At 38.9% G+C, this 16,381-nt stretch overlaps 1 protein-coding gene across 2 annotated transcripts in view; it reads right to left on the reverse strand.

The window, feature by feature from the left end:
* The window catches only part of btbd11 (BTB (POZ) domain containing 11), a 132,065-nt gene that overhangs the window by 42,898 nt on the left and 72,786 nt on the right, over window positions 1–16,381 (reverse strand). The window contains exon 2 of one of the 2 annotated variants that reach the window (XM_002938690.5): window positions 9,806–9,955. The exons of the other annotated variant lie outside the window; for it this stretch is intronic. Within the exon in view, the coding sequence (XP_002938736.2) occupies window positions 9,806–9,955 (150 nt within the window). The remainder of the gene's footprint in view (window positions 1–9,805; window positions 9,956–16,381) is intronic. 2 annotated transcript variants of the gene reach the window in all.

The following is a 16,381-nucleotide window of genomic DNA, read 5'->3' on the forward strand; positions in this document are numbered from 1 at the left end:
ATCAAACATCATGAGGAAGGGCATAGCACTGTTTACATGTTCAGTTCTTGAAAAATTGATTTCATGTCTCTAGTGCCAACTATAGTAAAAGAACAGGATTAAATGGGGGAGCATTTATGCTGGGGAGTAGAGTAATAGTTTAATTAAGCAGTGTTGCTTCAATGATCAATTCTCAATAATTCTGGACTTAAAAACCTTAATTATATACTAAAGACTGATGGGATCTGTAGTTCAGAAACAGTTGCATAACCATTGGTTGAGTGACCGTGTTCTTAGTGTGGTTGCTTCTACATTTTTGCCATATTAGTGTAAATTTATATCCTTATGTATACATGAGTGATACTCAGAGTTCCCTGTATAACTCAGCCTGCAGGCATGTGCCTTTATATGGTCACAGTACCCCTCAGTGACTTCTAATATCCTTATCATTTACAGTAGGGGCACATCATCCCTTATAATACATGAGTGATACTCAGAGTTCCCTGTATAACTCAGCCTGCAGGCATGTGCCTTTATATGGTCACAGTACCCCTCAGTGACTTCTAATATCCTTATCATTTACAGTAGGGGCACATTATCCCTTATAATACATGAGTTCCCTGCATAACACAGTCATTTCGACTGATGGCATTAACAAACCCTGAATCTTTGCACATTACTTTCCTTTTCCTTTCTTGAACCAACAAATGTATTTTTTTGCTGTAATATTGGTGTGTAGGCGCCATCTCAGTGCATTGTGCCTGAGTCTGAGCTTTCAGAAGGAGCCAGCACTACACATTAGAACATAGCACATTAGAGTGCTCTTCTGATATTAGCTGGGAGTAGCTATCTTCCTCCCTTCCCATTGTTCTGCGATCTGCTCCTGGGAGGGGGGTGATAATTTGCCGCTCAGCAGTAAAGTGTGACTGAAGTTTATCAGAGCACAGGTCACATGGTTGTGGCACTCAGGGAAATTAAGAATATGGCTAGTCCTATGTGAAATTTCAAAATTAAATATAAAAAATGTTCTTGAAAAATGGATTTCAGTGCAGGATTCTACTGGAGAAGCTATATTAACTGATGTGTTTTGAAAAAAACATGTTTTTCCATGACAGTATTCTTTTAAAAGAACACAGGCAGGTAAACTGGCTCCTGATAAAATTGACCACAATATTGATATATGAATGTCATGATATTGTTAAAAAAAGGCATGTATACAACTTCCACTTTCCAAGAAAGATTTTCAAATATATGAATGTTGTTTCCATCTGGCACTGGAGCCAGCAGAGCTGAAATGCGTCAGACTGATTCACTGTATATAGACCCCCCCCCCCCACCCCAAGCTAATAAAGATTATTTATTTTCTTCCAGCTATATATTATATGGCTGCAGCTCATTATCATTGCTTAGCTGTCAGAAAAGGCCATAAGTTCTCAGCTTAGAGGGGGCTGCTCTGAGATGCAGTTTATCCAGCTGCTTGACAGAAATGCAATAACAACACTGATGCTTTCTGCCCCTATCACTTGCATTTTGTATATTTTGCATAGCCTACCTGGTGTCTAGTTTGATGGTTTGATCGTTTCCAGCTGACTTCTTGATATCCTTTTAAATGCTTTTCAGAAGGGCAAACAGTTTTTAGAGCAGTATGAATAAAATGCACAGTACTGAAAGGAATATACCACCAGTTGTTAAATATGAGGATATTTTTTATATGGTCACAGAACCCTTCAGTAACTTCTATTATCCTGATAATTTTATACAGAATGCCAGCCAGTCCCCATAAGAGCTCTCTTCTTTAGGTCTCATGCTATGGAACACTTATATCTCATGATATCACACCTTTATCTCATAATAACCCCATATCTTCTAGAAGTGAATTCCACAGTCCTTGATGACATGATCACCAGGAACGTTTTTTTGTGAGGATAAAATCACAATCACAAATAGTTCCATTTTATATTAACAGTCCTCCTCAATCTACATATCTGTAGTAATAAGTCAAATCAAATGGACTGTTTTTTTCTTAAAGACATTTCTCAGTTCAGAATAAACTTGAGCCATGTTTTTATTTTTTATAGTTTTTGAATTATTTGCCTCCTGATTCTTTTCAGCTTTCAAATGGGGTCACTGACCCCAGCAGCCAAAAATACTATTGCTCTGTGAGGCTACAATTCTATTGTTATTGTTACTTTATATTACTTAGCTTTCTATTTAGGACCACCTATATTCATATACAATGCCTGTCTCTATCAAGCCACTGCCTGGTTACAAGGTTAAATTGGGCCCTAGCAACCGCATGGCTGCTGAAATTCCCATCTGGAGAGCTGTTGAACAAAAAGCTGAATAATTAAAAAACTGCAAATAATGAAAAATAAGGTTAATTTAAAGGTGAACAACCCCTTTAAGTCAGGTGTTAATTCCAGGGCTCCCTTTCATGTGAGCACCAAGGCCTTTGCACATTGCTCCTCATTATGCAAAAATAAATTGCATAGACAGGTCAGTTCCCCTGAAAAAAAACAGCAGCTAACTCAAGTCACTTCTATTATCCCAACAACAGCATAGTTATTATAATAAGAACATATTGTTAGATAGGGAAATATGTTGTTTCCCCATGTCCCCTGCTGTTTGAGACCATGCTAGGAGCCATAAGGTAATGCAGAATAAATTGGGGTAGGCACAATGCTGCTTTGCTAATCATCTTGGTGGAAATCCATTTTCCACTTCCATACAGCATGTGGAAAGCAGCATGATAATCTACAGAAACATGCCTTTGCCACAGGTCATTACATAAGCACAAGCAGAGTCAAAGCGACCTCGGAAATAGGCTAGGCACCAGAGTAAAGTGACAATCTGCCCAAAATATAAGGGCTCACTAAGCAGTGTTACTCTACGGTGTATTGTAGCATCCCTATCTGCTCAAAGTCCAAGCTCTTTTTTTACTTAGCAGTGATTTTCTGCTCTTCATTGTACAATCACCCTCTGCCCAAAGTAATAGGGCTAATTTTCACTAAGCAGTGTCATTCTTCTCTGTGTTGTAGCATCACTATGTGCCCGAAGTAATAGGGCTAATTTTCACTAAGCAGTGTCACTCTGCTCTGCATTGTAGTGTCAGTCTCTGTCCAAATAGGGGGAAATTTTACTAAGCAGTGTTACTCTGCTCTCCAATGTAGCATCACTAGCTGCCCAAAATATTAGCTCCATTGACTAAACAGTGATGATCTGCTGTGCATTGTAGCGTCACTCTCTCCCCAAAGGAATAGGGCTCGTCCTTACTAAGCAGTGTTAGCCTGCTGTGCATTATTGCATCACTAATATAAATATCAGTAGGTAGGAGCAGGCAATGCCATAACTCCCATGTTAAGACAAGATATGTCTTAACATGGGATATATATCAAAGAAAGCTAATCTAGCACAAAACAATCTCACCTGAAAGAGGGCAGTAATTGCTCTTTTTAGGTTAGGCCACAAGTAAGGTAATCCATACATTATTAGTTACAACAAAGTCACTTATAGTGTAGTCCCTTTGGTGCTTAAAGCCCAGAATCTGGGATCAACCACTGAAGATGTTTAAGGATCGAATGGCACACGATTAATATATAATCTAGTGAGAAGCTATGGCAGAGCAGCAGCAGTGTCCCTGGAGGGTAAGCACGTGTACTAGTCTGACCCACTTACAGCAATACTATATTCAGCAGAATCCCATGCAAATGCTTGGTGTAGCAAAATCAGCACTGAAATATATAGATATGTAGAGAGCTAACTTGGCAGAATCAGTTGCAAATCTATGGGAGCTGTAATCTCTGATAATATTAATCACAAATGTTATGCCATGCGTTTATATCACAGTCCAATATGCCATTCACAGGATAATACTACTGGTATGAAAAAAAACCTGATTTTATTATTCATTTACCATTCATAGCAATATATATGGAGAGATGACCTGATATTAAAGAGAACAATCACAAAGTTATAGTTCATTATGTTCTCTTAAGACCATGTCCCAATGCTGTATAGTCTCCTCCCTGACTGTTTAAGGCATGGAAATCAACTAATTTTGTAGAAGCTTCAATTCGATCAGAGCAGTAGGGCACTAGGTTGGTGTTATATGACCATATATACTTTACAAAGTAAATGGAGGATCACTGCCCTCACCCTTTTCTGTGATATACTCAAGCATTGAAGATTAAAGTCATTTGTATAGTTAGTATTATCCCAATAATGGGAATGGTGTTTCCACCAATGTCACAACCTGTATTCTTATATGTAAATAATACTTATCCATCTATATTCACCTAGGGTGGGAAACATCTTTCAATTTAAACCTAAATTGCTACCAAAATACTTGAAACATGTTATTTCTCAAGAACATCTAAAGATATTACTAGGCTCATAAAGACCCTAAAATCTTGGAGTAGGCCAACTGTGTTGCTACATTACAGCATATTACATTTGCATATTAATCAGTACTCCACTGGACCCACTATCCACCTGGAACCCGAAAAAGTCTCTAGGTCTTCTCTCCCCTTTGTTACAACCTTCAATTTAGCAGCTGTCAATGATAATTGGATAAAGTAACCTAATGCTGGTATACCTTTAGCTTAGGCAATGGCCAAGCACTTGTATTGTGATGATCTTTTCTGAGAAAAAGCAAAGTAATTAAAATTCTTAGAACCACTGGCTGCCATTTTTATGACAATATCATTGACAGGGAAAAAGAACTATTTAATATACCATGGGTAAGGTGATTCTCTTATTTCATGAGATGACTAGCAACAGTTCCTGACAAGAGGGGCACCATGGTTTTTCCCTGTAAAGATTATAAAGCCAGAAAAAGTTGCCCACGGCAAAATAAATTGTCACACGCTACAAAATAAAAGATGCGCGTCTAAAAAAATTGCAACAATTTGTGCACAACAATTTTTTTTGATGAGCATTTTCTGTGTTTCGCAAATTTTTCACCCTTTAGCGAACCTTTTCAAACTTTCACAGGCAGATTCGCTCATCACTAGTTATTGATGTTAATTTGCACTGTAGGAGAAGATATGGTAAGGTGATATTATTTTTTAGCATAGGCACCCACTTCCCAGTTCCCAGGATATGCTTCTCAATTGACTGTAAATGACCTAAACTGTAGGGCATATTATGGTGGACAGTACAGAAAAAGAATCATACTTTCTTTTGTATCGGTGAAATGTAAGTAGTATATTTTTTCTAGTTTCTCTAAAAGTGTTAATGAATTTGTTTCTAGCTCTACTTAGAGATTCTACAATAACATCTAGAACAGTATTTTCTAGCCTTAATTTGCCCCAAGTCAACCAGGCAAGATGTGAGATTTGGGGAAAATGTATAGTTACTCTCCTAGATACTTCTGGACTTCCAACCTGAAGGTCAAGTTGGGTGAGGTTTGGAGAATATGATCAATTGAACTTCCAACCTGAAGGTCAAGGTGGGTTAGATTTGGAGAACATGATCATTTGGACTTCCAACCTGAAGGTTAAGTGAGATTTGGAGAAGTTCCCCTGTCATTCTTTATTAACTCATGCATTTTTATCTTCTCACAACCAACATGGTTGGGACATGATTTACAGAACAGGGGTATGATCTGTAGCTGGTGGGAGAATGGTCAACCCAAAAGAATTGAGAAAGAGAGCATGTAACTATCTCTAGCATACATTTCCCTGCAATAGGTACTCTCAATGGCTTATTGCAAATAAATGTCAGGTTGCAGATATGTCATATAATTAAGTTTAGTGTACACTTATTTAACACCCACCCACCTTGAATTTTCTGTTTCTATTAAAGTGGTTTCTTCTTTGTTTAATATGGCATTATTTTATTTGCTCGTCTGGCATATAATACAGTTTTTCACCAAGCTGACTGTGAATCCCAAAAATGCAGCACATCTGCTGATTTATATTTAATATTTTTGCCACTAACTCATAGTTTCAAAGATTTCTCATGATCTTCGTCTTTAGAGGTCAGCACAGAAGAGAAATGAGCAGTGTGGTATGTCACATGGGATGCACTGAGGGAAAGACAGAGTATGAGGATGTGGTGGATGAAAAATCCCATCATTTAGGTTTCATAAAGAGACTGATAATTATAATGGGATGATTTCAGTAATGATATTCCAGTACTTTGGTATAAGGTTTCCAAATAAAGGTGATGTAACCCCTCCATAAACCAGACAACCTAATTTAATTACAGTTGTAAGAGGATCGTCCAATGAGAGTTTAGTTAACCATTTAGTTAACCATCTAATGGTTAACTATAATCAAATATCAGAAGGAGCAAATATAGTGCTGGAAAAAAAAAGACTTTTAAAGAGGGCAAATACCTTTTTAAAATGGTCTCCTTTGCACCTTCTAGCTTTCTGAAATAGGAATCCCAAACTTAACTATAGCTGCAAACAGGGTCGGACTGGGGGTTCAGGGCCCACCGTGGCTGCTGCCCCAGGGGCTAGAGATGTAGCGAACTGTTCGCCGGCGAACTAATTCGCGCGAACATCGGGTGTTCGCGAGTTCGCATGTTTGCGAACTTGTCGTGTATGTTCGCAATTTGGGTTTTTCCGCTGCGTTTTTTCTCGGCCTAAAAACGCCGCACAAGCCACACATGGCGTTTTTCAGCAAATCCCGTTTCCATGGTGCTAATAGCGCGAAATAGCAAAAAACGCTTCGTATTTCCGCTAGGTCTGCCAGCTGCCTTTGCGGTTTTACGCAATGCTGTGTCAACAAAGTATTTTTCAGAGAAATTTTTGCCCTTGATCCCCCTCCTGCATGCCACTGTCCAGGTCGTGGCACCCTTTAAACAACTTTAAAATCAGTTTTCTGGCCAGAAATGGCTTTTCTAGGTTTCTAAGTTCTAAGTTCGCCTTCCCATTGAAGTCTATGGGGTTCGCAAAGTTCGCGAATATTCGCACTTTTTGGCGTAAGTTCGCGAACGGGTTCACAAACTTTTTTTTTGAGGTTTGCTACATCCCTACCAGGGGCCCCACACCCCCCAAGGTGCCCCACCAGCCGCATCCCCTGCACCCCCTACAGGGGCCCCCGCCACCTGCCCGATGGCCTCCCCTGAGCGTGCCTAAGTGAAACGCATCAGGAGAGGGACACCGGCAGCGTTCCCTAGGCCCACTGGGCTTTTTTCCAGTGCCCTGGCAGCCCAGTCCGACTGCAAGCCAATTCTTCAGTGAAAATCCTTCTTACTGCTACTGCATCAGTCATCTTGCAATAACCTAAAATATTGGGATGACATTGCATTTTCATTTGCCAATTATCAAACTTTTAGGAAGTCACCAATGAGAATGTAGATTCCAAGCATTATGTTAGACATCTTTCTGTTATTTTACATACATGGATTATTGTGTCATTTTCATCCTTCATAATATTACACTGTAATCAAACATGGGGTGGAAGGACATACTGCTGTATGTTTGTTCTGTGGTAGGAAAACATAGTTAAAGCTTCTAGCGCCAGTTGCAGGACCAAAGAACATGTACCCAGATTGACACAGATCTGGTGAGATACTGCATAATAATTGGGCCACCTGTCTTCAAAACTGTGGAAAAGTTGTATTGCTTTAAGCATGATACAGCAGCTAAAATGTTGGAGTATGCTGTGATTTTTAGTCCATTAACATTTGGGAAAACATGTTTTTTCCCCCAATTTTCTGTCTGTAGCATCTGGAACACCCAGTGCTCCTTTGAACCCTCAGGGGTCATGCCACATGGGGTGTAGCTTTGGTAAATTTGCCTTTGAACTATGCTGCAGATCAATATGATTTATTGTTTGGTTACACAACAAGACAGATCAGAGACGGGGGAAAAAACAAACATTTTATTTTTCAGAATTATTAAAATATGCCGGTTTCACATCGCCCTTACACTCTGGTTTGCCTTTTTTGGATTAGGCGTGAGATTACTGAGTCAAAACAGCTGAAGCCTCAAACTCAAATTAAATTCTGCACAGCGAGTCGTATCTCTTGAATAAACAATGGAGCTCCATAAATTCCGTTGTTTATTTGTGCAAACTCATCCTCAAGGAGGGGAGGGATAGAGCTGTGTATGAACATGGGAGAGGTTTTGTAAAAATTCACTATGAAAACACCCATTATTTTAAGCTTAAAGGGTAACTGCTTTAGCTCAAGCAAAATATATTACAATATACAATAGTGTTAGTATTAAAAGTATTAAAAGTATAAACCTTTATAAGTATAAACCTTACTCAGATATCCCATTGTACACCCAGACAACCCAAAATTAATAATATTTGAAAGAAAATCTTCAAATAAGAATCTTGCCTATGGCAAGTCATGGCCTAAGTCATGTCCCTGTTATCCAACATAGGGACATAACTGTGTAATTCTGATTTTTATGCTATACAGTGTATATTTATATAAGGAAATCGTAATAAATATTAAGTCAATATTTAATAGGGAGTTAAATGGCTTATTGTCTAAAAACCTAAGGGTGAAGACACACAGAGCTACTAGTAGCAGCTACTTGTCGTGGCTACTAAAATAGACAATGCTGATCATTTACTGATAATTGTCTCTACATGTGTTTTAGCAGAGGCAATTCTCAGTATTGTCTATGACAAGGTATTTTCTGGAGTTTAGTAGCCTTGAAAAAGTAGCTGCTACTAGTAGCCCAGTGTGTCTTCACCTTAAGGGCAGTGATACACGGTGAGAGTCACCCCGCGACAAATCTTCATTGTCGTGGGACACCTAAATCACCGGTGGGATGGCATACGCGTCGCTGCGATGTCCCGGAGTCGCCCGAAGTTTCCTCTGAAGACAACTTCGGGCGACTGCGGGACATCGCAGCGACGCTATGTCATTCCACCAGTGATTTACATTTTAGCCGGTGGGATGGCATTTTGGGGAGATTTGTTGCGCAGCCCCGTGTGACAACCCCGTGTGTCACACCCCTTATTTCTAAACCTGCAGTTGTGGGCTATCAGGCCCGGATTTGTGGAAAGGCCACAAAGGCCCGGGCCTAGGGCGGCACAAGTTTAGGGGCGGCATGCCGCCCCGCCGCAACAGAATTTTTAAATTTGGCTCCCATACGGAGCAGTCGGGACCTCTCCCCACTGCTCCGTATGGGAGTTTAAATGTGCGATTGCGCATGCGCGTTGATTGCGCATGCGCACTCGGGGGGGAGAGGACGCCGCGCGTTCGCGCATGCGCACTCGGGGGGGGCGGGGCGGGGGCGGCCTCGGGGCGCTGAGAACTTAAATCCGGCCCTGTGGGCTATGCTGTATGGTATCAGACCTCCTGTAGTGTAACAATCCCTTACAAGAAGCTAGTAGGGGGGCAAGGCCTAACTGCAAAGGAGGGGTCTGATGTTATCAAGGGTGTGACTAGCTGGATTGGCTGAAAGTAGAATTGTTTAGGCAAACCTGATGTCGTAATCCCTTACAAGGAGCTAGGGGGCAAGGCCTAACTGAAAAGTCTAAAATTATTGAGGGTGTGGCCAGTTGGAATGTTTTTAATCGAATTATTCAGGCACAACTTCTGTCATAATGCCTTACAAAGAGCTAGTCGGGGTCACGGCCTAACTGCAAAGGAGTTGCCCTAAAAACCCTCAAAGGAATATGCAGCACTATTTTATTAAATTTTTTTCTTTATACATGATCTCTATTACATCACCTTTCTCTTGTTAGATGTTCTCTAGGACTATGCATCTCGCTTGCATTGCCAGAAATACACTGAACTATTAAAATAAATTGCATTTAATATTGTTACCATGGCTGTCTCTACCCACTCTACATGTTGCTATCCAATAAAGATAGAAAAAAAGAAAAAATATTCACAGGCTGGTACTTACTGAGCTCAGCAATACTGCCCACCCGTGTGGCAAGCAATGACTGCTCTATAGTCCTCAGTTCTGATTGGCTAAACATCTGTACATCACCTGGTTTATTGGACCTTTGCTGTTCTCTATGAAGGTTCAAAGTGTCTGGAAGGCAGAGGACTCCTGAAAATACAAAACCAAAATAAATAAGAAAACTCCTTGAAGTACCTCGAAGTACCTTGAAGTTATTTTTGGCACACAACATTTTCACCATCTCACAAATCTTTTGCAAGATTTGCAAATTTTTCGGCAAAGCGAAACGGGATACATTCGCTCATCACTGGGCATTACAATGTGGCGGAAGTGATAGGGTAGTTGTCCCGCCTACAATGAGCCTGATAGGGTTTAAATAGCTTAATGCTGAATTTACACAATTTTGTTTTGAATCATGAAGGCCTGTGAATGTGTTACTTCAATTGTTATGATTATCCTCACTATTTTGTCTTTGTCCAAGTTGCTCTTGGCCTTGATTATCTCAGCTAATATTCAAGGCTAAGAGATCATAATAAAGCTTCAGCAGCTAATTAAATAATTTCTGTATTTCTACTAATAATTGCAATGTACCCACCCATGATACGTAAGCATAATGGGATGTGTTTTTCTATCTACTATATAAGTAATATCAAAACAAAATAAATTTGTACTTGTTTGCAATACACATACTGGTTGTATCGTTTGTACAAGTTCCCTGATCAGCGCACATGCGCAGACGATATCAGATGTTTCGCCGACGCACAGATTAAATCGGACCGGTCCGTGACTGCTTATAGGGACAGTGCTACAGGTGCACAGACAGAGTTACAGAGATTTACCCTAACAGTTCGTGCTACAGGTGTTACGAACAGAGATTACAGGATTTAACCCTTACAGTTCTGGTGTCAGAAGTGGGATTGGCGACGGGGAAAATCCAGTGGTAAGTAAGAATTTATGTCTAAATTTGACAGTTTTCGTCTTACCCCTGGCTCTTCTCTACAAGCCAATCTAAAAAGGGTTCAGTTAGCAGTCTACAGTCTCTTACGTGTTGAGACAGAGATACAAGATACAGAGATACAGAGATAAAAAGAGAATTAGGGATTCTCAGGACGTGTGTGGGAAACATTATTTACTGACTGATTCGTCTCTGCATGTGTATTCCTGTGTTGTCCTGTCTTTGTTATATGTTCCTGTAACTGTATTTTATGTATCTACTCATATAAGCACACCTGGTATTAAGAGTGATCGCAAGTTGTTGGGATCTTGATCTCAGTTCAGCCCTAATGACTTTGCTTTGCCAAATGTGTTTATATTTTTTCAATTTTGGAAATTTATGGTATTAAGATTTGATCGCGAGAGAAAATTAAAGGTACTGTTGGATGAATTACTGTTTGCCTGTGTTGTGTCTTTGTTATTTTCTTTAAAAGTAAATGTTTTTAATATCGTAACACTTATATTTTTAAACTGGTCATCTAAAATTTATTACAACATTAAGGAATACCTCTGACTGAGCTAAGGTTTTGTAGGGACCTTAATCCCAGTACAGCCTGTTTGTTTTTTTTGGAATTGTTGCAATTCATTTTCATTAAATGAAATTGAAAATAAAGGAAATAATAATGCTAAGAAATTACTATTACTCATTCGTGATAAACTTGCAAGGAATACTGAACCTGGTGTCAGTATGATTCTTTCGGTGCGCACCCACACGCTTTGTTGAACTAATTTGGACAAGAATAAATACCGTGAGGACTGATTATGTCTTTAACAATTTGAGCCCAATGTGAGACTGCAAGTTTTGTCTGTCTTTAAGCCAAATATGAGAATTCCAGACAGTTTACACGGAATGGGACGGAGACTGATCACCTCCGGGACACGATAAGAACCTAGGTTTTAGTTTCTTTACCGTGTCATCCCCATATCCTATTGTGAATTAGTCTGTAATTTCGCAGTGGCTTCCTGGCAGCAAGCAAAGACAGGTTCCTCAGGATTGCAGCTCATTTTAACGGAACCTGCACATGGTATATATTGCCTGATGTTCTGTTTTTCTATGTTTTCTTTTGCCTCCCTATAATTGGTCTCTGTTAACAGTCTAAGGTTGTGTCTATGATGTTCAGTAGCAGGAGGATTCTTATGTGCAGGGATAAGAGGGGTTAATGGTTACATTCCAGAGGTGTACATGTTGGTAAGGGGAGAGTCACTGCGATTGTGTGTGTGTGGGGTGTCATAGCTTTGGTGGGTTAACCTAGTACAGTGTGCGGGAAAGCTATGTTGTGTCAAAGGGTCATTTCGGAGTTACAAATTCTCTGTACAAATGAAGCCATTACTTTCAAATTTAGTAATACAAAAAACCGCACAAGATTCTTATCTAAATGGAGATTCCTCATGCATACCCTTTCTCCCAATGATAGTTCTCATTTGGACTCATTTCCTTACTATCCATAGTTCCATGAATATTTCCAAAACTCTTCTAGCCTGTTTAATTGTATCAATAAGAATTGTTTAATGTAGTATTAATCTTATCCAATTGTATCACAATAATCCATGTTTTTCTGCCATTACCTTTTCATCCATAGTCACTTGTAAAATTGTTTGAATTGCTCATTGTATTGATCTACTTATGTACCTTATTAATCCCGTTTGGGATTGTTTGTTTCCCAATGATTATTGTACTTGTCTAATATAATAAAAAAATAATTTTGTATCTCAATTAACTTATGAACTAACTAAAGTGCATGGCCAGGTGTTCTCTTTTGTAACAGAACCCATCTTCACTGAGGGAACTGCAGCCCGAGGACTAAGTGATGCTAAAGAAATCTGTTTGGAACTACACCTCCCACTGCAAAAAGACCCCAGCCCTGGAAGGAACACTTACATCCGTGCAAAGATAACTTATATCCTTTTATATTATTATTATTATTGTTAACATTTATTTATAAAGCAATCAATAACCGATACAAGAGGTGAAGAGGGCTCTGCCTAAAAGAGCTTTTCTGTGTGTTTACAAACATCTTACTAGCCCAAGAGGTAGCAATTAGATAGAAAAATGGGGTTACGTAGTTCTAGTACAACTCCTTTAATACACAGCCTAACAAAGCTATGCCCTTTCTCACTGTAGGAGATTCATTAATTATGAAACCCCTAACACCTTCAGATTTTAGGAACATTTTAATAAATGCTCTAGATCCTAGAAAAATCCTGGTGCCTGCCTTATCTATCCTGTATGTATGTATCAGGGTCAATGCATGTAGAAATGGAAAGATTATGGACTGATAGTCTATGGCAGTTGCCTTAGCCTGTAAACAAAAGGTTTCAGAGAATGTTAGAGGACATATGGCACAATTAAAGTTATAAACTTGTTTTAGTTAATTTCTGAATGGCCTAGCCTCACTGCTATTTTTATAAGAAAGATAAGAAAGTGTTAAAAAAAAAAAAAAAAAAAGCAGCATGTTATTTTGAGAGTACAAAGAAAGAGAAACGGGATATCAGTAGATTTCAAACGTAACTTGTTGACTGTACACCATACAAAGTTTCTATACACCCGCATTCTCACCCTGTTTTCTCAAACAGTATCCTATCAGTAAATGGTATTTGTCCCCTTGTTAACTCCTTCCTACAGCAAGGCATTTCACGCCTGATTGTTCTCCCCTTACAACACACCAGTCAACCCAGTGCCTAAAATAAAAAAAAAAAGGGAGTCTGAATATTGTTTAATCCAAGACCTAAGGGCCATTAACACTTTAATTACACTTATTGTGTTCATTATTCCTGATGTGACAGTTCTACTTACATCTATACCCTGTGATGTGTCTGTATTCACAGTTTTGATTTAAAGTAATGTTTTTTTCCTCGGTCCCAGTTGACCTTGAGACACAGTTACTATTGGCTTTTATTTTTGATGGGGCCTAATATACCTAGACCCATCATCCCTAAGGTTATTGGATTTCATCAGTGGCCATTCCCTGATGCTCCAAAATTCCTTGAAGTCATGGACTCCTAGACATGGTTCCGTCCTGCTTCAGTACGTCAATGACCTACTGTTGTGTAGTCCTAATCAGGCTACTAATGTTGCTCACATGGTTTGTTTTTTACAACACCTTGCACTTGAAGGTCACAAAATTGCTAAACACAAAACTCAGATGGGGGCTGAGTCTGTTGAATACTAATACAATATTCTTGGGCAGTGCACAAAGAAAGATCAATATGTGTTAATTATATGGTCACCAGCTATGCAAAATGTGTTTTATCAGCTTAATAAATCTCTGGTTCAAGCCCCTGCTTTAGGACTACCAAATTATTGTAAACCTTTTCTTTTGTATGTTAAGGACACCTGTAAAACCATGACTGCAGTCTGTGCTCAGGAGTCTGGAGGCAATTTGCGTCCGGTAGCCCATTTTTCCAAAGTAATGCTTGTTCCGGTACAGGGGATGCCGGCGTGTCTCAAAGCTTTAGCAGCTAGTGCTATGGCTGTAGAAATGTCATAGTCAGTCACGAATGGTCACAATACTATCTTGCATACTTCACACCAAGTCACACATTTGCTATAAAACATTACCACCCAACATAAGACTTCCCAATGCCTTAGTGGAGACGTCTTACTTGACACGCAAAATTTTAACTATTGAATATGCTTCTACAACACAAAGTCCCGCAGCAGTTTTCAATGCATTATTAAATTTTTCTAATCCTGATAGCAATCCATTATTACAAGCTCTGTGTGTTACTGAAATTCATAATAGTACTACACCAAGAAGGGATTTATAGGATATCCCTTAGAGAATACTATTAACATTTTCGTTGAGAGTTCTTGTACCAGGACCTCAGATCACGTATACCAGGCAGACTACGCAGTTGTGCAACTCCCTGATATAGTAATTTAGTCAGGTCCATTAACTATTAACTCCTTGGGTTAGAAGTCCACTTATTATTCCCAGTGATTTAGAACTATTCAAATAAGAATATGTACATAACTTTATCATTACTTTGAATGGCAACTATGGTGATGTCTCTTTATCTTTTCGTTTACCCACACAGGAACCTACATATACCTTCTGCCCTGAAGACTCTCTTGTTGTTCGACAGCTGCATCGTTATCGAAATGGGGGATTTCCATTTGGACCCAAAGCCACAGTTATTGCCATCACACCAACCTCCATTCTAACAGACTCCAGTGTCGAGTGGATTCACGCTTCGAGAGTGAAACTTGCCCGAGTTGCTACCACCACCAGTACCTACTAAAGATTATAACACTACCAAAGATGACCTCTTCTTTCCTGATAACACCGCCCCAAGACATCAGGACAGACAGAATGACCAGGATGACCAGGAGGATGATCAGAGAGAAACTCAAGAACTGATAACTACCTGTGATGAACAGGAAATAGACAAAATATGCACTTTGGTGCAGCCTCTTATTTTCCTTTTGATATTTATCCCATTGTGAATATTACTTAACTGCATCTACTCTTCTTCATTTGCAGAAACTTTTCAGTCTCTGTTATAAGCCTCCCATTAATGACATTTTTTCCATTTCTACAACCAATTTATCTATAGTATCTAGGGTTAAACGTGAAGTTTAATCACCTTACCTTATTAGTTTCTTTGTTTAAAGGTTTTAATGGGATTAGGATAATGCAATGAGGTTGGTTCAATGCTATTACTATTCACACTTAAAGATAATTTAACTTGCTCTGCTAATAATCACTGTACTATATGGAATATGTCTGCAACTTTCTCTATCTATAAGGTTCCAGATCTGTTAAAAGGTTATTTTATGTTTTCTAACACCACCTGTAACTGTTCCATATCTAATATCACTGCATTCCAATCTATTATTCTTTACTTTTCTGTTGTTTATGATTTAACCTTTTTGAATAACATTGTGTCCACAACTTATACCTGGACTTATGTCACTAATTTGTCTCTTCCTGTAGACCTTGCGTTAGTTTTTATTAATAATACTCCTATCACTAACCGCACATAGTTTATTTTTAACATCAAGTGTGTCCATCTTGATACACCTTAACACATAGTTATTCTATGTGTATAAAAATCTGTATATGTTTTTTTTTTTTCTTCTCTTTTTGTCTCTGTCCTTCTTAAATAATCTTAGCCATCTTGTTATTGGACAAGCTGTTTTTTGTTTTTCTTTTTGCCAATACCATCAAGGTTAAAATGCTCAAGGCTGAATACCAAGTAAACCACAGCTGAACCTTATTTTTTACACAAAGATTTGAATGTACTACATTCATTAGAATGTTTATCTGACTATTCTGTAATGATTACAGTTGTCCCACAGTTGTTTGCCTAGCTACAGACTTTCCTGTCGGTGCTTATGCTGTTGATTCTTCTCTATCTTTTAGTGGCTGCTTTGCCAAATGTCACTCTGCTACGATGTTTCAATTGTACTTACTATTTTTCTCCCATTTCCTACTGTTCACAAGTCATTCATGTATTTCCCATCTGCTTTACCTTAGATCAGTATCAGATCCCTTTATCAGTGTACTGTTCCTTAATCACTGATAATACTAATGCTATAGCCGCTTGTCACATGACCAATAACTGTATGACACAGCTATT

Source organism: Xenopus tropicalis, chromosome 3, assembly GCF_000004195.4.
Source record: "Xenopus tropicalis strain Nigerian chromosome 3, UCB_Xtro_10.0, whole genome shotgun sequence".
Taxonomy (NCBI): Eukaryota; Metazoa; Chordata; class Amphibia; order Anura; family Pipidae; genus Xenopus; species Xenopus tropicalis.